This window comes from Calidris pugnax, unplaced genomic scaffold (genome assembly GCF_001431845.1).
Source record: "Calidris pugnax isolate Ruff unplaced genomic scaffold, ASM143184v1 scaffold246, whole genome shotgun sequence".
Classification (NCBI taxonomy): Eukaryota; Metazoa; Chordata; class Aves; order Charadriiformes; family Scolopacidae; genus Calidris; species Calidris pugnax.
Window position 1 is genome coordinate 732,438 of NW_015090989.1, and position 24,495 is coordinate 756,932.

The following is a 24,495-nucleotide window of genomic DNA, read 5'->3' on the forward strand; positions in this document are numbered from 1 at the left end:
CTTTCCCTCACCATCCGTCAAATTTCAGCTCAGAACAGCTGAGGACCCTTCTTTAATTTTTATTGTAGTGTTTATACTTCCACTGTTTTCAAGAAAAAGTACATTTCAAGTACCCTGAAAAAAAGAAAAAAGTTACCATTCTCATGGCAGATTGTCATCATTCTAACACAGCTGCTTTCCAAAAATTTTAACGTATGCATCTTTTATATCTTTGAAAAACCAAGTAACCTTTTACTATCTTTGTAGCTTATCTTTGAACATGTTCTGGTTCATACAGAGGGTCTCTGTGTCCTTCCCTAGGTCTTTCTCTAATAATTCCTTTCTTATCTTTACCAAGTACTGAGCTGACATATTCCTGATATTTCTCTTCATAAGTCCAAGATCTTCCTTCTGAACAGTAACAGTCATATCAAAAGTTACAATTTCTTACATGAAGTCAGAAGTCCTCCATGAGTATCACTTTCCATGCATTTGCACTGAATACTTCTGTAATTTAACTTCCTTATTACTCTGTCCTGTAAGGTTGTTCTGTATTTATTTAGAGTTTGTCCTCATCTTTTTTACTAGTAAACTAGTAGTAATTGAGCTATTTCTTTACGTATCCTTTGGTTATCTTAAAATTCTATTGAATTCTGTTTGGCCTTGCCATTATAAATGTACACACGCAATGAGTATTAGTACACACAAATATATGTTAAACAAATGGCTAGTATTACGAGCAAGCATTCATGCCCAAGTATCACAGTTTTTAATTGATTTACAAGCAAAAAAGTTTACTGTCCCACTAGTGGGATCTGTCAAAGAATTAGTAAAATTTTCTTCATGGAGTCTACGGCAAAGATTGTTAATCTAGCCTGTTGCCAAATTAGAATCTCCTTGTGCAAAACATGTTTATACATAGAAGTTTCTTTATAAAATCTTTCATTGATACAAAGACTTATTTATTGTTTACTAAAGAATATTTATGTAAGAGAACATCACTCTTATATTTAATTTCAAAAACAGAATAGTAAATCCACTGGATGATCACTTCAATTTTGGAATTTTAGGATTGCCTATTGTACTTGTTTTGGCTGGGATGGAGTTCATTTCCTTCACAGCAGCCCATATGATGGTGTGTTTTAGACTGGTGACCAAAACAGTGTTGATAATACAGGGATTTTTTAGCTCTTGCTGAGCAGTGGTTACACAGTGCCAAGGCCTTTTTTTTTCTCACTCTGCCCCTTCCAGTGAGTAGGCTGAGGGTGGGCAAGAGGCTGGGAAGTAACACAGCCAGGACAGCTGAACCTGATTTGACCAAAGAGATATTCTGTACCACACAGAGTCATGCTCAGCAATAAAACAGGGTTGGGGGCGAATTTTTCCAAAATCGCTGTTGCTCAGGGACCAGCTGGACATCACTCTCCCAAGGACGAGTAGCTGGTTTTGCATCACTTTCTTTTTCCCTTTTTTTCTTTCACTTATTAAATTGTTTTTATTTCAGTCCATGAGTTTTCTTGCTTTTGTCTCTCCAATTCTCTCTCCCATTGCAAGAGGAGACGTGATGAGTGAGTGAGCAGCTATATCATGCTTTGCTACCTAGTGGAGTTAATCTACCACACCCATGCAAACCATCTACTTCTAAAATAAGTCTTTGCTAGTTTACTGTTTATAAACTATACAAACAAAATAACTTTTTTTTTTATAGTAGTGCCAAACTGTAAGCTGTTTAATGGGAGGACAGGTCAATTATAAAACATACCTGCTGCTGAAGTTCTTCCCACCGAGTATTGAATTTCTCCAGTTTCTCATTGATCAATTCATCCAAGATTCCACCATCAGTTAAAGTTTGAGCCAATTCCCGAATCTGATTGCGATTATCTTCTGGATGTCTCATTAAACGTTCCAAAGACTGAAATAAGGTCAAAAACGTAGTTAGTTTTCCTTTCTGCAAATAAGATTCTATAGAGCAATCAGAATTCTCCTTAAAAATGTAAGTAAGAAACTTCACATTTCATACACAATAAAAGTAGAGAGAAAAGATAAAAATATCTATGTTCCATGTCTTGACAACAAATGTTCTGTACTACTTATTACCAAAAGCAAAAAAAGATTTTTGCAAAGCAATAAACTGGGTGCTTGATTTTAAAAGCATGGACTATGTCCATTGAATTCAGTGGGAACATCTGTGTACTCCAAAATAAAAATTTTGCTTGAGTATCTGAATGGATGAAGTTCAACAGTAGAAATACATTATCAATGTAATGTTTTGTACTTTGATCAACTAAGAGTATTAACGTAATTTCTATAAATTTGAAAGGTTCTATGAATAACAATTAAGTAATAATAAACAGAATTGCAGTAATAGGATGAAAGCTTGCACTCTCTGAAGTCTTCAAAAATTTTGACTGCCTTAAATGAGGCCATGATTTTTAAGAAAATGTATTTTATTATCACTCAAGATTGTCTATGACATCACGCATAACACATTTCTTTACCCTGTTTCACTTACATGGATTTGAATTCAAGACATCATTTGTTGAATCAAGTGAGAACATAGGACTTTCCAAATATCCTGCATCTTGCTCATGTGTAATGTTGATTCATAGTTTGTTTGGAATGCCATGTGACTCACTATAAATCAATAAATGTGATTTCACATTTAAGTCAGCACTTACATCGAGAGACTCAGAAATCTCTTCTGCACCTCCCTGGATATTTTCAGTTGCCTTGAGTTTCAGTTCAATCTCATTCAACCATTTATTTTCTGCATCCAAATAAGACAATAATTCACGCCAACACGCCCATACCTCCTGATGAAGTAAAAAAAATGTTCATTGAGATTGAAAATCTTAAAGCTAATTTTGACTTATTAAAACATTGTAAATATTGCATGCTTCATCCCCAAAACAATACAAGTTGGTGTTTTCCCCAGCATTTATATGTTCCAAATAAATATAATACACAATGAAAACATTTTGATTAAACAGAGTAAAACCACAGAAGATAACATGAAAAAATAAACACTTCTGCAAAACAACTTGAATCTTCTGCCTCATGAATTATCCATTTCATATGCTCTCTGTAAAATTTTCTTGTTATATATAAATATGTATACACAAATTATCAGAATTTTTAAAGACTTATATTAGACATTTACGTCTTCATTACAAAAAGTACTTAGGATGCTTATATATTCTGTATATTAATTACTTAAAGTGCAGATTCATAACATCTAAACCAGAATTCCAGAATTCTGACTGAAATCTCTACAGAAATTAATCCTAAGCAACACTTAGTGCAATTTATAGATCACTTAAGTGGAAGAGTACTAAACATAATATTGTAAAATGAATTTATGTTCTTATTCTCCTGGAATGTAATTATTGTCTAATATTTTATTTTTACAGTGCCTGAAGATACTTAAATAAGCAGATAAAAATAGCACTTTATACACAAGCAAAACATTTAAATGTCCATAAATCATCTTTTCATCTTCCTTTTTTCTTAGTAGGTGTTAAAATAATGTTATTGAAATGCATTAGGCTGTTGCTGTTTGTAGATCAAGTTTCCCAGAGTGTGATTCTTTTCACCTAACTTTGGTCATATCAAATGTGTCTGGTCTAGGAGGAGGTTATAGATGGTTATTACTACACAAAACCAACATCAATGATCAGGGGAAATAGAGATTACCATCATAGACTACACACCTAATTTTCCACAGTGAAAATATAGGTATATATAATTGTATATAATAGGTATATAATTGTCCTGCATGAAGTTAGCTATTACAAATTAGTTCACAACAAAAAATCATACCTAATTCACTGTGACCACTGTATAATATGGAAACAGTCCTATGGCAAGAATCTGTAATGGAGTTCGCCAAAATGTCAGGGTCACCTCGAAATGCATAAGACATACTCAGCTTGCCAGAAGATCAAACACTGTTCCCATGCTGAGATAACACCACCTGTCCAGCTTCAGGGCCATTTAAACAAAATCTTTAGCCATGGAAAAAAAAAGCCTGGAGGAGCTGGTGAAGACGTCACAGGCTTGCTATAGAAGCCAGATGCTTGGCTTAATCTCAAGAGGGATAAGAACCCTGAGCAGCCATTGCTGTCTCCCACCTAAGTGCCATGTCTGAGGTTTCTCTTTTAATTTAACACTCCAGCATACACAATTCTCAACAAGATTTAGGTATATGGCTCATACTATGTGCTATATGGCTCATAAAGCTAGGACAGCCTTGGGCTACTCATGATCCCATATGATAATAGATCTTTGCTGTCTACCTTACTTCTGCAGTTAGAAGGGCTATAAATACAATGACTGACAAGATATCCAACCTCCAAAGTCTTGCACTTTCCATTCAGTCTGCTGCAGAGTCGCTGGTAGCTGGTAATTAGAACATCAAGTTCCTTTTTCAAAGCCTCATGAGCTGCAGGTGGAGCCTTTGCTATAAAATTATTCACAGAATCAGTAATAAGTTTCACTTTCACTTCTTTCTGCATGGCTTCCTCCTTTGCTCTCTGAAAAAAAAAAAAAAAAAAAAAAGAAAGAAAAAGAAGTTGTAGTCCTGGTTTAAGAAAGAAACTGATTTCTAATGACTGTTAGAATTCTCTCTCACACTGTTCCTATACTGCTATATTAAATAAAATCATAAGCCATGCACACTTGGTACATACCAACATGTATCCTGAAGTACTAAATATTTTTCTTTCTCTCTCTCTAATATATAAAGACATAAAACTGATTTCACTCTATCAATTAACTGCTGCTAACACCTATTCCTTAAGTAAAAGAATGTTGAAGCTGTATCAAAATCAAGTAATCAATAAAGCAAAGTGGAAAAAAAAGCAACGCAGTATTGTGAAAGATTAAATATCTTCCAACACAGTCCAAATAGAAATTACTTCAAGCTATTTCTTTAATTTTAAGGCTAACAAGGAGATCTCAAAAAGCACCTCTATAAATAAAAGAATAAACTTTCCTTACAACAAAAGTTTCAAAAATAACTTTAAACACAGCTCAAGGAATTATTTAATCTTTTACCTTCAGTTCCTCAACAGCTCTCTGCAATTCATCAGGTGTTTTATATTCAAAATCTCTTTCCAGATATTCTTCCTCAGCTTGTGTTATCCATTCATGCATCTCTGACAAATCTTTTCTGAGACTCATGGTCTTATCCAAACCACCCTTTAATGCTGCCTTCTTAGCATAGGCCTTTAAGAAAGAAAACATTACACGGAAATTGAAGCAAGGCTACTGTACAAACTTGACAATACTGTAGCCTGAAAAGAACCAAATTAAATCCTGTACTAATAACATTGCTGTAATTACGCAGATGTTAACAAGTAATTACATAGATACTAATAATAGGTAATTGAGAAAGTATTACACGTGTATACATCCTTTTTTTTAGTGAGTCATCACTGTGCAGAAGGAGTTTTCAATGATCCTACAAGTCTATACTTCATATGCTGAGGTCATCAGAAAACAAATCTGAAAAAAAAAAATCACCCAGGGGCTATCTTCTAAAAGGTGTAAAAACAACAACAATGGATGATCTTGAAAGTGCACCCAAGGATAAAACCAGAGGCTTTTGAACTGTAAAGTCAGATAACCTTCTAACCAGTTTGTATGCAAAATGCATTTATTCTTTTTTTCACGGACAAAGTCATTATTGAATCTTTCAGAAAGCTGTATATCATAAAGAGAAAGGTAAGTAAAAAAAGAACCTTACATTGGAAGAAGCTACTTATCTTAAAGGGAAAAATACTTTTGTTAAATCCTTTGCCAATCACTATAGAGGGGTCATATAACTTAGGTTATATAGCCCATGTATAGAAGTAGATGATCTCTACCTTCCCTTCCAACCCAAACCATTCAATGGCTCTATGTGATTCTATGATTCTATGAATTGTGCATCAACTTATCAAAATTGTCCATAACTGATTGAGCAATTGACTGAGCCACTTTTCAGTGGTATAAAGAAGTTTGCAACTGAAACAGCTAGTTGCACTGGTGCCATTTTTCAAAGTTGAGTATGTAGAGTTGATCACTCAGATATCCTGCACTGTGTTGTCACTTCAGTAGTTGCTATTTTTGGTATCATAAGAAGGAATTGTGTCTTAGTATTTGGTTTTTCTGACTGTTACTGGTTTTGTTACCCGTCCTTGAGGGCTGGCTGTTAAATGTAAATGTTCAACACATATGTGGTTTTTTAGAGCAAAAGAGTAACAATAAAAAGGTGGTATAGTATAAAAGCAGTACATGTGGCCCTTCAAAATTGCCTCATACTCTGTCACAGCACCAGAATGGTAGTCTCCCATCATCTGGAAGAGTATCTGAATGCCAATTGTTAGCTCTCGCAGTCCCATTAACTGCATATATATTAACTCAAACTGATTTTCCAAATCCTTTCAAGAGATACCCACAGACCAAACGGATTTTTATATTTCCTACTCCTGTGTTTTAATAGTATTACTGAAGAAGTTGTGTTAGAAATGCTCACTGAGAGCCAATAATTTGTGCTCTGTATTGAACGGAACTATTACAAGGAGATTTTCAGGGAAGTCAGATTTCTAAACAGACTTCTAAACTCATAAGGCATTACTTGAAATTTCTGTGAGAGAAGTGCAAATATATCCAACTTACTAATATTACAAAAATAAGCAATTAAAAACTCCACATTAGTAGAAGGGGAAAGACTACAGGTATATGGATCAATAAAATGTGTTAGAGATTTCAAAGATCAACTTTTTTGATATCTGTGTTTATCAGAAAAATAGATGGAGGCTATTTTCCACATGTAAAGTGAAGAATAATAATTTTAGAAAACATTAGACCACCTTGAATGGTAATGGTTTGACTGTTAAACATATATATGTTAGAAAAAGTAGACAACGAACTAGTAGAAAAAAAAGGAAAAAGAATACAACGTGGAAGATATTTCCTTTGAACTGTCATAAAGAATGAGAATCCAAATACCACTAATGAAATAATAGTAATTTTTAGCTTCTTTAATCTGTAAAATTATTTATTAAGAATGTCTTTAATTAAAATAGAAGAATTGTCCTCTCCTGTTATGCCCCATTGTCTCAAATTCACGTGACCACTGGAGATTGTAATTTACACATGTGCATATGTACACACACTCTTACTTCCAAGTTATTGAATTCCAAACTCTTCGCTGCTTTAGCATCTTATTTCATCTACAGTAATTACACACAAGTACGACAACACAAAATGAAATGAACAGACTAATTACAGAACTTGATTTTTCTGCAAATGTCTATATACCACTTTCAGAAAACTAGCTTTGCAGGAGCAATAAATTATATTGCTGTTAAGATCTAAGACAGTCCTATATAGCTTTGTTAGAACAACAATAAGATATTTTATGATAATATAAAGATATATACTTTACATGTATTGCTACACACTAAATAAAAATTCAGGTATAGAAGTTTAAATAACATGAATCAAATAGGTCTAAATTTAGTTTCGTTTCTACTGGATATACATAGAAGGACAAATTCTGCCAAAGAGAAATCTAATTATTACTTTAAAATGAACCAGTCACAGAGGGAGACTTGATACCTGTTGGCAAATGTGTTCCCATTGAACATTGAGCTCCTTTAGTTCTGTCTCTATTCTGGAAGCAAATTCTGGCTCTGCTTCACTCTTCATTTTCTTCCCAACCTCATTAACACTGTTCAAACTGGGCTGGATTGTCTGGATATCATTTACTAAAGCCTAAAGGAATAGCAGAAGATTAGGCAAGAAGTGTTCACACAAATATTCAGACATACCATCCCTATCAAAACGTGTCTACATGAGATTCTGACATATCTTTGGTCCAGATCTCAAGTCAAATGAGCACAATTTATAGACTTAACCATGAAAATAAATAAAAAAAAGAATGAGCAGCCGTAATGTGGTAAGCTATTTGGTATCAGATAAAGTTCATTTGTAAAATATATAAAGTTTTAAATGTTATGTATATAGTATACATATACACATGTCTAGTGTTGCATTATATGTGTTATATTTATTACAATGACTAGAACTTTTATTGACATTTGCACAAGAGCACCCCATCATAACAGTGGAAAATTGTGAATCCATCTTATCAACTAAGTCAGCATTACCCTTGGGTTGGTAATTCACCTGATAACTTCCTTAAAATGATCTGAATGGTGATATTCTCTGGCTATGTCTAGTTATTAGAATGGTATTTGTGGCTGAATATTATTCAAGCCCTGAGGTAGTCCTAAATTGCCACCTCCAATTTTATTTCCTAAGGCCGCCTTCAGTGCTGCAGATGTAACTTGGCCTCCTATGCAATAGAAAAGGCTGGAAGTGTAACCACACAAAAGATGATGAAGATTTTGGTACCCTTATTATATATTTGACAGTAATGGCTAATATTTTTCCAAACTTTTCATAAATTCAGGTGACAGAGTTTAAAGGAGTTACATGTAAGTTACTACTCTGTAGAGATAAGAGTTGTCCTATATAATTTATAATCATTTTTATTTAAATAAGGGGTAAGAGAGGAAGGCTGAGGAACTCATAGTTCCTTAAGATCAATATGTGTGTTTCATAATATTTACACATCCTGCCAGAACATTTACAGAACTTGTAAATTCCACTGAACATATAGACAGGGACTATCATGGGTTACAAGATTCACTGCACTTACACACTCTGTTGGGATAGGCAGAAGAATTTGTAAACCCTGTGATGGAAGTATCAATACTTCACGATGCTTTAAAACTCTGCTGGGACAAAATACTGGAACTTGTAAGTTTTGTGAAAAAAAAAAGAAAAGGACATAACTCACAATACCTGCAAGTTCTTTCAGTACAGTCAGAAAAGCTTATAAATCATGTGTGAATAGTAGATACAAAAAAAGATCTTCCGGCACAGACTATACAGCTTGTAACAAATACACATGCAGTGTTTGCAAACTCAAAGTAAAGAAACATTTGGCTTAAAATGCTACTACCTTATTATTTGCTGCAAGTACCCTCTTTTATGTTTTGCTCCTGCTATAAACACATAATGATACAGTCACTGTATGCCTTCTCTCTGTAATAAAGTTTCCCATTTTTTAAGAGCATTTTCCTTCAAACCCAGGAAATGCAGGAGGTTGAAATAAATTGCAGAACAAAACCCCCTTACAACATGAATTTATTTTAGGAACAGTAATAATATGCGTAACTTCTGCATAAACCAGGCTTACAGAAAATTGAATGATTGCCAAGCAGGCAGGTAATACTTACTGTACACTGCTCAAGTTGCTTTTCCAATGCTTCTGAATCACCAAGGGCAGGCCACTCTTCCTTCAGAAAAACATCCACTTCAGCCATCCACTTCTTCAGGGTTTTAGTGTCATTCTGTTTATTAAAAAGACATTTTATTGCATCACACAGAACCTCACTGGCAATAGTGTAATTCATCCTGGCACTATGACTAAAACTCGTCGCAATGTAATTTCAAGATTATTGAACTGTCTGAAAAATAAAAACACAGCAAACAAGCAAAACCAATTTTAGCCTCCACTCTGACCATTTCTGCCGAAGTTTAATGTGTCTACAGGCAGGCAGCTTTCTGGCTCTCAAGCTTATGCCATAAAGACATCATTTGTGCTTAAACACTGCATGTGTGTTCATGGGTTCTTTGTATGGCTTCAGACTGCTCATACTTGGCAATCAATTTAGGTTCACCTATCAAATCCTCCCATGCTTCAGTTAAGTTTCAGGCTCCTTTTGGAAGTTGCATGCTCTATTGCCTGTTTCTCTACCAGAACACAACACAGAAAAACTCCTTTACTACTCAGAATGAAAAAAAAAAAAAAGTAACTGAAACAGAGTCACCTCAGAAACTAAAATCATATAATGACTCAATGAGTTACTTCAGAGACTGATTCACAGTTACTGTTTCTAGCACTAGAATATTTGTAATTAGCAATTTGCTTTCCCTAGTCTCTAATTAGCCCTTGCAATTAATAAAAAGAGCTGAACATCAAATGTTTGAAAAGAGGGAAGACTACCAGGCCCAGGCAACATTAAATGGATAATCTAATACCTTGAAAGGTAAAACGAGATTTAAAATGTTACCGTAAAATGCAACCTTAGGCATACAGTTAGATGCACGTTAAAATAAAAAATTATAAATGGCCAAAATTTGAAAGGCAAATTATAAAGCATTTGTTCATCAAACTGTTTTCATCAACAATGAAGTACATATTGCTATTACATGCTGAATGCAAAGGTGAATTAAAGACAAAAAATGCATTTAATTAGAACACAGACTGTGCCCTAAAATGTGTACAAAAGTGCCTTAACAACTATTATGAGATGGATAATCAAAGGGAGCATTTTCCTAATGTCCTTGATATATTGATATAACAGGCTACTACTGAAAATGAACTGAATTAATAAAAATAATCATACAGAAATTACCAGGATACTTCAGAATGGCAATTACCAAAACACTGTTTAAATGGCTACTGTGCATTCCATTATCAATCAGTAAAAATAGTTCAGAATCATACTTCATGATGAAACTTTAATACCTTTACAGGAATACTTTAAGCATAGTTCATTAATGCTGCAAAATATAGATCTGATGGGATTTACTTAAAAAGAGGTCAGTCTCGAGCTACCAATGAAGATCAAATGTCTGACTCGCATTTTGAATCAGACTGTAAATGCATTTTATTTATTGTCACTGATTTCACCGTATCCCATGCTGACACATTGCATAAATTGCAACAGCTAAAACAATCATCTGGAAGATGGAGGATTTAAGGAGTTGAAAAGACAATGACTTTTATATTAACTGTGTACTACAGTGACTACAGCAATAAATATGAAGTCTAAGATTTGTATGCAACAACAGCTCACATAGCTTTAAAACTACATGCTCTACAGAGCATGGTCCTGATGTTCGGGATTCCCACCTTTTGAGAGAAATGTGGAAAGTTCTAAACCTCTATCCACAGAATTTGGGGGGAGAGGGGGGAAGACAAAAGTCTGAATTTCTCAGGCGAAGTATATTGCTCTGTTTTGTGCAATTGCATAATAGTTCATTATACTATCGATAAAACCACTTTCCAGTTTTCCTACTTATATCGGGTTTATGTGGCAAGGTTTTGGTAGCAGGGACGGCCTCTGTGAGGAGAGGTGCTGCCCTGTGCTGGACACAGCTGGTTCCAGGTGCCTCCAACAGACACAGGACCCTGTGGTCATCTAGTGATGCCTAGTGATAATACAGCTAAAGGGGAAAAATGCCCAACAGGCAGAGGAGGAGAGAAAAAAATCAGTGAGAAACAGCACTGCAGAAACGAAGGTAAGTGAAGAAGCAGAGATTCCCCTGCAGCCCATGGTGAACACCATGGAGACACAGGTTGTCTCTATACAGCCCATGGAGGTCCATGGTGGAGCAGATATCCACTCTGCAGCCCATGGAGGAACCCACACTGGAGCAGTTGATGTGCCCTAAAGGAAGCTGTAGTCCATGGAGTCCCACACAGAAGCACATATTTCCTGAAGGACTGCAGCCCATGGGAGAGCCACAGTGGAGCAGGGAAAAAGAGTAAGGAGGAAGGAGCAGCAGAGAAGATCTGGTATTGGAATTATTACAGCTCTCATTCCCCACCCCTTGCACCCCTTGGCAGGAGAGGATACAGGATTAAAACAATGGAGTGCAGACCAGGAAAAAGAGGAAGGCGGAGAGATGTTGTTTTAATTTTTGTCTTTGTTTCACACTACCCGAATCTCTTTTAAATTTTCCCCAAGTTTTGTCTGTTTTGCTCCTGATGGTAACTGGTAAGCAATCTCCCCATCTTTATCTCAATGCAAGAGTTTTTCCATCCTGTTTTCTCCTGCTGTCCTGCTGAGGACAGGAAGCGAGTGGGCATCTGGCTGCTGGCCAAGGTTATCCCACTGTAGCATTAAACTTCATTTCATGGCCAGCTTCAATCATCAGAGATATAGCTATGGAGCCAAAGTTACAATTTAGAGTACTGTGGCATTTCAGTAGCTAAATTATTAGTGGCACTGATCAAATGTTTCCTTCTTCTTTCAGTCCATTTTGCTTATCTAAAAACTGATGAAGAGTAACAAAATAATGAGTACTTTTTTCTTCTCTTAAAAGTTTTTTCCCTCTACAAAAGCAGAAGTGTAAGAATACTTTGACAGAAAATGTATTCTTGACCATACAACTCTATTGAATTAAGCTGAAAATAACAATTATAGTTCATATTGTGTTGTAAACTATTGTATTATAATTCACAATATGGAGCTAATCACATATCACATTCTACTACCAGCAAACCAAAGCCAAGGACAGAAATATTTGATGTTGTAAATAGAAGAAATACAGAGAGACAACACCGAGAAGAAGCACACTGGGAGAACACAGCTTTGAGTATGGCTCCAGGACCTCAACCTTCAGAATTTTCTTTGCGATATTCCCCATGAGTATGCAAGTGTTCATTTGCATGGGGTGAGGAGAGAGAAACATATAGAAAAATTAAAAATACTTTCTCCATTTTTTTACATTAATTGATCTGAATTCCTCTGAAACCTGTCCCTTAAAATTATATAGAAATGGAAGAGGAAGATGTTAAGAACGGACTTACTTTAAACAACATCTAAGTCATAGACATCCCCTGTAATGCTGATACACATGATATTTATAAATAAGTATAAACAGGAGATCCACACAATGAGAGAAACAATGTAAGGTTCTAACACTGGTAACACTTTTCTAAATTCCCCAAATTCACACAGTTGTGTAAGTCATATGCACTTCTGCTTTCTGGCCACTGCTGCCAAGATACTACCATATTACAAATTACTTTAATTATGTAAGTGAATTCATTAAATTCAACATGATTACAGCTACCTCAGCTGCATGAAAAGATACTTCAGCTATATTGAAAAAGTAGGTAGAGGAATATTAGTAGTAATTCCACTGAAATCCAAGTTAAGTTTTACTATTGACACAATATAGGCAGAAATTGCCACAAAATCAGAATTCAAAGTAAAATCTTGGACCCACCAAAATCAAGCAAATATTCTAGTACATTTTATGTACTGTGTTAATATTTCACTTTGGTGTTACTTGCTTGAGGTGTATACATGTGTTCTGTGCTAGTCCCACAGCCACAAGCCACCACATAGTAGTTGAGGCTGAAAAAGTTTGGTTAACCTGGAATCGCTGGAGTTTGGTCATACGCTCCTCAAGTTTCTGGCAATGTTCCACCAGCTGCGCTGATAATTTCTTCCAGCGGCCAAGGACTACCTCAATCTCTGTCCGGTATCTTTGGCTGACTTCTGCAGGGGCTTTCCTGGACATGTCTTCCACAGTTGTGCTGAGATAGTTCAGGCCTTTTTGCTGCTCTTGAAGAGAACTTTGTAGAGCCTATTAATGAGAAGCAAATAGAATCCCGAATTATGTGTCAGGCAATTCTCTTTGTTTCACAAACATAGGTGAGACTGCTGAAGCAAGGACTGAAAACAAAGAAAGTAGGTCACCTTGACTAAAACACATTCTACTGAGCAATTTGGAATTGCTTTTCTCACACAAACTAGAAAGTAGATTTTTTTTTTTAGTTGAACTGAGAATATAACCAGAGGTGTTTACACTTGCTAATAGAGGCGATCCTCATACACTTCATTAATTTGAGATAGGAATTTACTATGGCCCTTATGATTACACTTTCAAAAGAATAAGACTATACATGGAGAAAAAGAATAAATTTAGAACTGCTTCTATGATTTAAAGTTTTTTATAACTTCTTCTCAAAACTTCTGCAATTCTTAGCCCAAATTTGCTACACCTATGTTTTTTCTTTTCTTGTCACGCTTTCAGCTGGGGTGGAGTTGACTTTCCTGCTAGCAGCTGATGCAGTGCTATATTTTGGATCTGGGATGAGAACAGTGTGGTAGCATGCTGATGGTTTTGGTTGCTGCTAGGCAGTCAAAGCCTTTCCATCTCCTCACACTGCCCCACCAGCAAGCAGGCTGGGAGTGCACAAAAAGTTTGGAGGGGATACAGCCGGGACAGCTGATCACGGCTGACCAAAGGGATATCCCACACCATATGACATTATGATCAGTATATAAAGCTGGAGGAAAAATAAGGAAGGGAGGAGATGTTCAGAGTTAGGGCATCTGTCTTCCCAAGTAACCATTACGTGTGGTGGAGCCCTGCTTTCCTGGAGATGGCTGAACACCTGCCTGCTAATGGGAAGTGGTGAATGAATTGCTTGCTTTGCTTTGCTTGCATGTGCGGCTTTTGCTTTACCTGTTAAACTGCCTTTATTTCAACCCGTGAGTTTTTTCACTTTTACTCTTCTGATTCTCTCCCCCATCCCACTGGGGGAGAGTGAGCAAGTGGCTGCCTGGTGCTTGGCTGACAGCTGGAGTTAAATCATGGCATTTCTATACTCTATATTTATTTCTGCGTATTCATTACTAGTTGCATCAAACAACATCTTCATTAGCCACCAAATAGTAGAACAATATCAATCATTGAAATGCAGGGAAGGTTTGTACCCACTGGCAAAACATATTCCACTTTTGTGTCTGCTCGTAAATCCAACAGGAAATCTGACAAAGCTTGTGCTGCATTTTGCAAATCACAGTCATTTCCATGTCAGCACTGGAAAATTAAATGAGCTAAATCTATACTTAACTACCAGCCTTGTCAAAGAAATATTCTATATTATCATGGGGACAAACAAAGGCTTTTCCTTAACACATTCAATGTCTTATAAAATTGGTGTCAATGGAAAAGAACACTTTCAATCCTTTAACTTTAGGAATGGATATAAGTAAGTATCCACCGTCTCTTGAAGCCCTTCACTAAAACAAAGATGGGTATAATTTACTCAAGATCTTAGTGTAGGCTTCAGAAGACTCATGACAACTTTGCATTCTGTTCCTCTAGACTATTCATTTGAGAAATTCGTTCCAACAGCCTGACCACTCACCTTGAGCTCCCTGAGTCTTTGCTCCATGATTTCATATTCAGCAACTGCAACCTGAGGCACGGAGAGTTTAGTTTCTGACTGCTGGATCCACACAAGTATAGTGCTCATTGTCTCTTTGTAGTGTGCAGGAGGCAAACTGTCAAAAACTACATTCAATGGGGAAGAAAAAGAAAAGAAATAAAATAATTTTGTGCCTCATCATTTGGTTTGTTGACAGAAGATGTTTGTTAAAAGACTAAGCCTTACTGAAATCAATAGCTATTTTGCAACAGATTTCAACAGGTCCAATATTTCAGGATCAGATTTATCCAAGAATTGTGGAAGCAGAAAACTTTTGAAGAGTGAATACACTCATTCTAATGCTTATGATATCTCTGTCATTTTATCCATTTGTGTGTCATTTGACTTTCTTGCTATAGGTCACATGATAACTTTTATGGCCAAGACAACTAGTTTAAATATGTGTGTTTAGAGATCAACAGATAAGCCATTGTACTTAACCTAAAACCTAATTTCAGAAATACAGTAAGAAATAGTATTCCCTTTTATGGCCCATATTTGTGTGTTTAATGTTTCTGTTCAAGTAAAATTTCTGTTTAAGACATCTGTTAAAAGCTTAGAAAATTAATCTTTCTTCTGCATTAAAGCTGAATTTTATTGCACTGTGCTTACTGTGCCAAAATTACAGCTGCTGTAAATAGACAGCATCTGGCACACACATGAGCTACTCACTAGCAGAGATACTCCCTCTGCCCTCAACAACAGTTGCTTCTATATTCATTGAGAAAAGTACAGACAAATGCATGGCTGGTTGAAATGAAACATTTCCAACTTGTACCACATAATAATGAAGTATATAACAGCTCAAAAAAATGTGACACCTATTTCTGTCTCCTGTATGTCCCTGGTGTTTCAGAAAGAATTTTACTTAGAAATTATATAGGTATCCAAAAAGCAATTTTGACAAACAACACAGTTAAAATTATCAAATGCAAGCCTGCTTACATTCTCATACAGCAATGCTTGGAAGAATGTACTTCAGAACTTAACCTAATTTTTTCGTTGATCAACAAGAATGCTACTTGAAAAAATCTTAGATTTTCAGTTAGCCATCATAACAGCATACTGAAATCAGGGCAATTTTAACTCTCTTGTGGAGTATACACACTGCATGGCATACTTGCCTCATAAAAATCTTGCTGGACCTGATTTATCACACACACCTGGGGATTTACAGAAGATAAGACTTTGTACTAGAAAAGACAAGAATTTCTTCCCTCGTGATGCATTTTCTTTACACAGAAAGCAATAGTAATACGTCCTTGGAAACACAGAGAACAAACATTTTCCATCTTATGAAATACCATTTTAAATCTTTTTCTTTCCTTACTGAGATTTGTACTGACTCATTTAATCCAAACAATTCCTACTTTAGAATAGAATATGCATTTAAAGACATCACTCCAAACGAATGGAGATATAATTTTAACAGCTCAGATATGTTAAAGGAGTATACAACTCTTAATCTGTAGTGTTATTGAGAAATATCTGTAGTGTTATTGAGAAATATGAAACAGGGTTCAGTGATGCAGTGATGCAATGTTTTACTTTGTCAAATAATTTTCTCCTTTAAGTGAAACACAAATCTTAGGACTAATGTATGACTCCAAGCAGCTATATCAAATATTAGCTATTTTCAGTAGTAGTGAAGAGTACCTTGGAACAGGTAAAACCACAAGATTTGCTGTTACAGCAAACTCCACCAAACTGCATGAAACTCTTATCCTGAAAGTTTGCCAGTAATAATAATAATTTTAAAATGTTTTGTTCAATTTTAATGGATTATGTTCTCTACTGTTTGAAGGATTAAATAAGAGTTCAAGTGGGGTCACAAATGTTGATCTAATCAAGCTAGCGGCTTTCCAATTTGGTTATTAAATATTCCATTTAAAAAGCACTTTTGAGTGAAGCAATAATTTTCCAATTTCCCTTTTCCAGATTACTAGTAGTGAAAAACTACTTTTCAATGCCTTTTGATGATAGAGTTTTTGGGACTAGTTGTTTATTGGGTTGTTTTTTGATGGCGAGTGTTGTTTGTGGGTTGGTTTTTTTTTTTAAGACAGACAATATATCACCCTTTTCATCTAAAAGGAAGCATATTAACATCTTTTTGGATGACACTTAAGAGCTGCCTATGTTAGTTTTGTGGCTTGTGATGCCAGTGGTGAGAATTCAGTCAAACTCCTACAGTGAGATTCACGTTACCTGATTTTAGCTGTCTAAATAATTTAACACATTTACAGTCTCTCTGTGGGCAGCATGAATCCTTACATTCCCCACCCTCATAACATAAGCACACATGCAGACCTATTCTTTTTATCTTATAATTTGCTTTGTGATTCTAATGGGTTTAGATTAAAGGCCACATGATAAGCACAGCGCATTAACATGGACTCCTCCATACTATGTGAAAAATCAAGTTATTAGTCAGAAAGATATAGCTTGTCGGCAACCCAAGCTATAGCTGAGCTAGGCCCACGAAAGAACTGTAACAAAATATCACAGAGGGAAAATAAAAATATGTTACTGTGAAATATCAGAATACAGTTCCAATCCCATAGTAGGAAAATGTTGCTGTATTAATCTATTACACTTGTAGGGAATGCATTTTGGTGTGACTAACATTGTAACCCTTGAGAACTGACAGGCAAACACATTTACACTTGCATGTTTATTTCAGAGAAAGGGCTTAAATTTGGAACTACAGTGTGCAGATAGATATTTGGCTAGGACATGTTTTTAATAAGTAAAAATATTTAAATGTGAAAATAGCTTTCCAAATAAGTAATTTTTTTTGTTGCTTTATTCCCAGCTTCCTTTTTTATGACCAGATTTTCCAGTCAAAAATCTTTTCCCAATTCAGAAATGAAATGAGAATACAATTATCTCAACAACTATCAAATCACACTGATATGCTGCAATTGTATCTCCTACAGTCAGGAAAATTCCCACTGTTCACCATATCGTTGTGAAAGAAGAAGAAGAAAGGCAATAAAAATAATCTATGGGATCATTTCAGTAAAGACTTATTCCATGAAATGAATGAACTAGACTGAACAGCATGTATTTCCCATAAAAATTTCCTCAGCGGTAGCTGCGCTGTTTACAATCATGCTGATATTCTCACAACTTTGTTTTGCTTATTTTGTAATAAAAGTACTTGAAGCTATTCTTCAAAGTCTTTATACTGATGACTTCATAAAAGCTGTGATTCCCTATTCCCACGTCTTTCATCAGAAACTCTCAAAGTGAAATCTTAAGGAATTTTGTTTAATACATAATCAATGTTCTGCAAGTGCTTTAATACTTCCAATTCTCTTTTGTATTAACCTCTCAAAAGAAACAGGAGGGAAGCCCTTCTCCAGTTCTGCAAGTTCTAATGTAACAGTAAATATCTTTAAAAGATACAAATTTTTTTAGTTGTTTTTATTTCCCATCCTTATAAGTTTTCATTTTTACCACAGAGGAAAAGGATAAAGTGACCTACAAGGTAGAGAACATTATCTCATACACATTCATTTCACAGGTTGCTTTGTCCTTTCACTCTTTATTGAAATAAAAAATAATTTCTCACACCTGAGCTGTATCTTCAGCAAAAAAGGCCAAGTAAAAGAAAGTTAAGAAAACTTTATCCCTCAAAATCAAGGTACTTAGAGCACAAAAATAAGTTAGCAGTTCAAAGTTTAAGCAAAAGCAGACATGTGACAGACTAAAGTTCCAAATATTCATCATACTGCTATGGTTACTGCTGTTTGTCATCTTATAAAATTATGCCAAGACTGAGTTGCGTGAACTCTACGTAATGGAACCCTCTTTAGGATCCTGTATCAGCGGTTTAGGGAGAAAAATGCAAAATAATAATAATAATACATGCAAAATAACTGTAAGCATGGGGTGGGTAAATAAAGGAACTTGAAATGATACAGAAGGCAAAATCTTTCTAAAGTCCTTCTTGAAATAAATAGGACAAACATAAATTCAATGCAGATGAGTGTTTCCTCATCAATAAAAATAATAGCAACAATGACGATGACAATGATGATTGCTTCACCTTCGGGAATTACTGATCCTACAAAGGTAGAATCAGAATTTGAAAGGAAGCCCAGTGCATGAATTTATGAAGCAGAGGAAAATGGAAATATGTATGACTTTGCCATCTCCATCTTGATATTCTTAATTTCACCTGCTACAAAAGCTTTTTTTCCCCTTTTTTGTTGGTTATTTTCTAAAAATCTAATGACACTCCTCAAGCCCTCTCTGAAGAACAGTCTTGTCAAATTGAGAACATGTACCAGAATGCTTCTTACTGAAGACCACGGCTGGGTAAGAGTTCACCGCAGTATGACTGAAAACCAGAAGTACCTTAACTGAGTTTGGTCCAGTCACAGCACAAGATGAGTGCTGGAATGAATCAGCTGCCACCGGGGAAGTACTTTGATCCAGGGAGTACTTCCCTGTCACTGATTGACAGTTCTCCCCGTGCTGAGAGGGAATGGGAGGCTGACCAGGTTGCTCCCTAGAAATCTCTCTGACACTGAAGCAGTTAATTTCAAGACAAGTAAATATAAAGTTCAACTCATCATTCTTCACCAGGGCAATTATAAAACTAAGAATTTCCTTGGGAAATCACATTATTCATATTTGAATTATTACCATGATTGTCCATTTCAATCCCCTGTGTACATTACTGAACAGTTTGAAGCACTGTCTGACCTCTATTTTTATTATATACCAGTATTCTAGGAATGACTCTAAATGTGCTTAAGGAGGAGAGAGAACTGGAATGGAGGATACACAATCTTCAAAAGGACCAATTATTTATGAATATACAGATATTCTATAAAGCAAGAAAAATGAGGTCATATTTCTTCATATTTTATGAGGTTGTTTTTCTTTCCTAAAAGCATTGCAAAATAATGAAAAACAACAGCATGGGTTTTAGAATTGGCTTTAAATTAGGTTTTATAAATATAAATGCTAATCAAATAATGGAGAAAAAAATGGAGAAAATCTGAATTAATCTTTAATAATATTTTATTAAGAAATCTAGTAGTTTCTCTCTGCTGCACAATAAGCACTCCCAAACCTAAAAAAACCCCAAAACAAAACCAGCACCACCCACAAAACCCCCCACCAAAACAAAAAATATTTGAGGGCCATAATCTCCTAGAACTAGAGAAAAAATTTTCAAAATGAAAATATTCCCTTGGAAAACAGAACAGAATAGATAAATACCCTTATCTATCAATAAAGATAATGGAGTAATGGAACATTTTAAAAAACACCCAACACAAAATCCCCAAGCCCCTTATGTTCCTTTAACATAAAAAAACCCCTAATGATGAATCAAAAAAAAAAAAAAAAGAGCAAATACTACCACTGATCTGCAAAACATCATTCAGTCTTTAAGAAATTCTTCCAGTTATAGAAAATAAATAATAGCAAATATTTACGCAAATAAGACACAGAACTATCTAAAATACTCTAGCAAAGTGTCAATGTTTTCTGTTAAACTAAGGCTAAAATAAAGACATGGGATATAGCCTTTTCTCCATCTGTTCAACAGAAGAAAAACAGTCACTGAAGAAAGGACAAGAAAATCAGACTCAAAGATCCAAATTTTCTGTGCTTCAGCTTTGAGGGGTTTTTTTTCCACATTTTTTGATTCGTAAGAATTTCCTGAAACAGGATAGACCTAACACATTATCCCAAGCATGATTGTCCATGTTTACAGCAGAGTTATGAAAGGAAGTCAGGACTTTAAACAAAACCATGTATAATATTTCTGAAGATGGAATATGATTGACGTAATAATCCCATCTAAAATATCACCACAGTTATGTAGTGTATGGGAGAAAACAGTCTTATTTTGACAACCATTTGACATGAAGCGCCTCTGATGCAGAGCAGCCACATAAAATAATTACAACAGATCAGGTCTTCATAAAATATTGACTCTGAATCTTCTGTTCCCAGCAGTTTAGGAGACTCTCCCCAGCCTTTTCAAGGCTGCCACCTCAGGACAGCTGCTTCTGTGGCTGGCCAGGACACTGGAGGAGAACACTGCAGAATGGGAGTGGGAATGAACGACTACAGCCAGGAAGAACTTCACCAAAGCCCTCACTTGGTGGCGTTACAGTTCAGGCAAAGAACACTACTCATCTTCAGGGCTAACCAACTGGTTAGTTCACAAGGTCTCACTATAGTAAAATTAGGTGAGGCAAAACCCAGCAATTACACAAACTTGGATACAGAAGAAATCATAAAGAAGCTAGCATTTATCATGTTTTCCTGTTGGCAGAGTAGTTACTGATTTCAGCACATAAACTGGTATGGCATTAAAAGTTTTAAAATCTTATCCATTGTATGGCCTGACTTTAAAATCATCAATAAACTTAATACTTCCTGATACTAAATTTCTACAGCTCATTCTTTCATCACATGCTATGGCACACCTACGTTTTATTCCTTCAGTTTTCCTATGCACCATCACCTCTTCAGTTTGTGCACATGTAAACTAACCACATCACCACAATAATGCAGTGTTGTTAGAAAAAAAAAAATCCATCTTTAAAAATGGAATAATGCCAAACTTTTCCAGGAAAAAATTTAAGAGGAATAATATAAAGATCCACTAGAAGGAGCTAGCACTATGTCTAATTTCAGTGCAGTCACTTACAGTTATTATTGGTTTAAGGGTCAAATAATCTCTTGCTGTTGAGAAAAATTAAATTTGCATTCTTAGCTAATACTTTATTTCTTGATAAAAGTACATAGCATTTCATTGACTGCCATACACTTTCTGTATTTGGTTATGAAATTAAAAATAAAGTCAACTTTCTATTTTGGTATAGCATTTTCCCCCTTTTGAAAAATGCATTTTATTACAAATATTGTAAATTATGTTATAGCTAACGCTCATATATTCTGTGCTGCAAAAAAGGAACAGTTCACCAGATGATGAAAAACTAGATACCCTAAAGAAGCTATTCTCTTTGACGAGCTTTATGGAGCTAAATTTCTATTCTGTGAAAATCTAGAGCAGATTCACTCCTGCAATTAAAATCTCTCTCCTCTCTACTGACAGAGGTATGCAACCCTGTCTCATAAACCGACTAAACCAAGAGAGTTTTAAGTTGTCAAAAAAATCACTGAATTTGTCCATAAACATGCTAACAAGAGGAGACCCACTGGTAAAACGACAATGAGTATAACCTTTGTTTCTTAATAGTATACCTTTCCTTGTTTTCCTGTTACTATAAAACATATAACAGAATCGCAGAATCACAGAATCTTCTAGGTTGGAAGGGACCTTAAAGATCATCTTGTCCAACCGTCAACCTAACTGACAAAAATAGACACCCACACAACAGACAAGGAGCATCATCACTAAACCATACCTCCCAGCACTACATCAACCCATCTTTTGAACACCTCCAGGGATGGTGCCTCAACCACCTCCCGGGGCAGCCCATTCCAATGCCTGATAACCCTTTCAGTGAAAAAATTTTTCCTAATATCCAGCCTGAACCTCCCCTGGCACAATTTGAGGCCATTTCCTCTCGTCCTGTCGCCTGTGACTTGAGAAAAGAGACCAGCCCCCACCTCTCTACACCCTCCTTTCAGGTAGTTGTAGAGAGCAATAAGGTCTCCCCTCAGCCTCCTCTTCTCCAGGCTGAATAACCCCAGTTCCCTCAGCCTCTCCTCATAAGACTTATTCTCCAGACCCCTCACCAGCTTTGTCGCCCTTCTCTGGACCCGCTCCAGCACCTCCATGTCTTTTTTATGGTAGGGGGCCCAAAACTGGACACAGTACTCAAGGTGAGGCCTCACCAGTGCCGAGTACAGGGGGACAATCACCTCTCGGGCCCTACTCGCCACGCTGTTCCTGATACAGGCCAGGATGCTGTTGGCCTTCTTGGCCACCTGGGCACACTGCTGGCTCATGTTCAGCCGACAGTTGACCAACACCCCCAGGTCCTTTTCTGCCCGGCAGCTCTCCAGCCACTCTGCCCCCAGCCTGTAGCGCTGCATGGGGTTGGTGTGACTGAAGTGCAGGACTTGGCACTTGGATAACACACTGATAATTCCTGAAAGACTACTTTTGTACTGCTAGTTCAGCATGACAACAGCAAATACAAAAGTAGGAAAGCAAAATATAGACACCTATTCTTTGTATGCTAGTCAGGCAAATTGACTTCTTGTCATGAACACTTACTGGTCTGTAGCTGCTTTTCTCTCATCTGCATGTCAGCAAGTATTTGTTTGAAATGGCTGGTAAAAGCAGCAAGGTCAGCATCCACAAACAGTGGCCCTTGTTCCTTCTCTTTGAGCGCTTGACTTTGAGCCTTTAGTCGTTCAATTTGAGGCTGAAGGGTTGACATCCGAATGATTTCGTCCTGCATTTTTGAACAAAAAAAAAAAATCAAGATAAAGATGTCCACAAATGAAATCACTAGTGCCATGAAATCACCACTGTTTCAACGCACATTACACAACTGTTTTGCTTCCAACTACATCAGTTACAATGAAAACAAACTCAACATTTTCAATCATTTCTCACAAATCAATACCTCTGCTCCCGATGCTCTTACCGTTGTTTAAAGTCACTATCACATAACATTATCATGCTAGTAGTGTAATGCGCAAAGAAAATGACATAGATTGTACATTAATATTCCATGCCCACGGAGCATGTGCAGCTGGAAAGATATAAACTCCACATGTCCCATAATCCCAGACTCAACTCTGTTAGATTATATACAGGCTAAATAGCATGAAGTGGAAAAGAAGAGGTGAAGATGCATAGTAATTTCTAGCAGCCCCACAGTAACACATTACAAGTTAGGGTTGTGCTATTATACCTTTGGGAGACCTTGCACACAGTTTGATACTTGCAACTACTAAGTAAAATGAAATGAGAAAAGTAAGCCAAATGTACAGTTCACAGTAGAGCTACTGTAAGAGAATTTTTCTGCAAGAAAACAGAGAACCCCTGTAAACACAATGCCATCTTGGAAATGCCTGAAAATAGAAGTAATTAGATAGATCTAAATTTGGATTTCAAAAATTGGTTTTAGTTTGAGAGCCAGAGATTTCATAAAGTCAAGCTTCTACAAGCATGTCATAAAAGTTGTAACTCATTACTACATATCAATAGATTCCTGTCAAACAATATTACCTTGTAAGTAATCTCCACCCACGGACTTCTCCACAGTAAGAGAGAGAAGCAAATTTCTACGACAAGGCATCACACAAATGAAAACATTTCGGGAGAATAATAAGTGGATTTGTGTGACTGTTTTTGTACAAATATTGTAATTCTGTCATATAATGACAGAAGAACATTCCTCCATTTGACTACGCAATGCAACCTGCATCAACATGCAGGGTATGTAATAAGTAAAGTGCTCTGCAATGGCAGAATTTTGGACTTGACC

At 36.0% G+C, this 24,495-nt stretch overlaps 1 protein-coding gene across 7 annotated transcripts in view; it reads right to left on the minus strand.

The window, feature by feature from the left end:
• The window catches only part of DMD (dystrophin), a 1,195,780-nt gene that overhangs the window by 723,513 nt on the left and 447,772 nt on the right, over nt 1-24,495 (minus strand). For all 7 annotated transcript variants that reach the window (XM_014954058.1, XM_014954055.1, XM_014954053.1 and 4 more), the window contains 9 exons: nt 23,274-23,454; nt 14,996-15,141; nt 13,210-13,422; nt 9,273-9,386; nt 7,585-7,740; nt 5,035-5,205; nt 4,329-4,511; nt 2,658-2,792; nt 1,742-1,891 (listed from right to left, as the gene is read on the minus strand). In XM_014954058.1, coding sequence (XP_014809544.1) covers nt 1,742-1,891; nt 2,658-2,792; nt 4,329-4,511; nt 5,035-5,205; nt 7,585-7,740; nt 9,273-9,386; nt 13,210-13,422; nt 14,996-15,141; nt 23,274-23,454 — 1,449 coding nt within the window. The remainder of the gene's footprint in view (nt 1-1,741; nt 1,892-2,657; nt 2,793-4,328; nt 4,512-5,034; nt 5,206-7,584; nt 7,741-9,272; nt 9,387-13,209; nt 13,423-14,995; nt 15,142-23,273; nt 23,455-24,495) is intronic.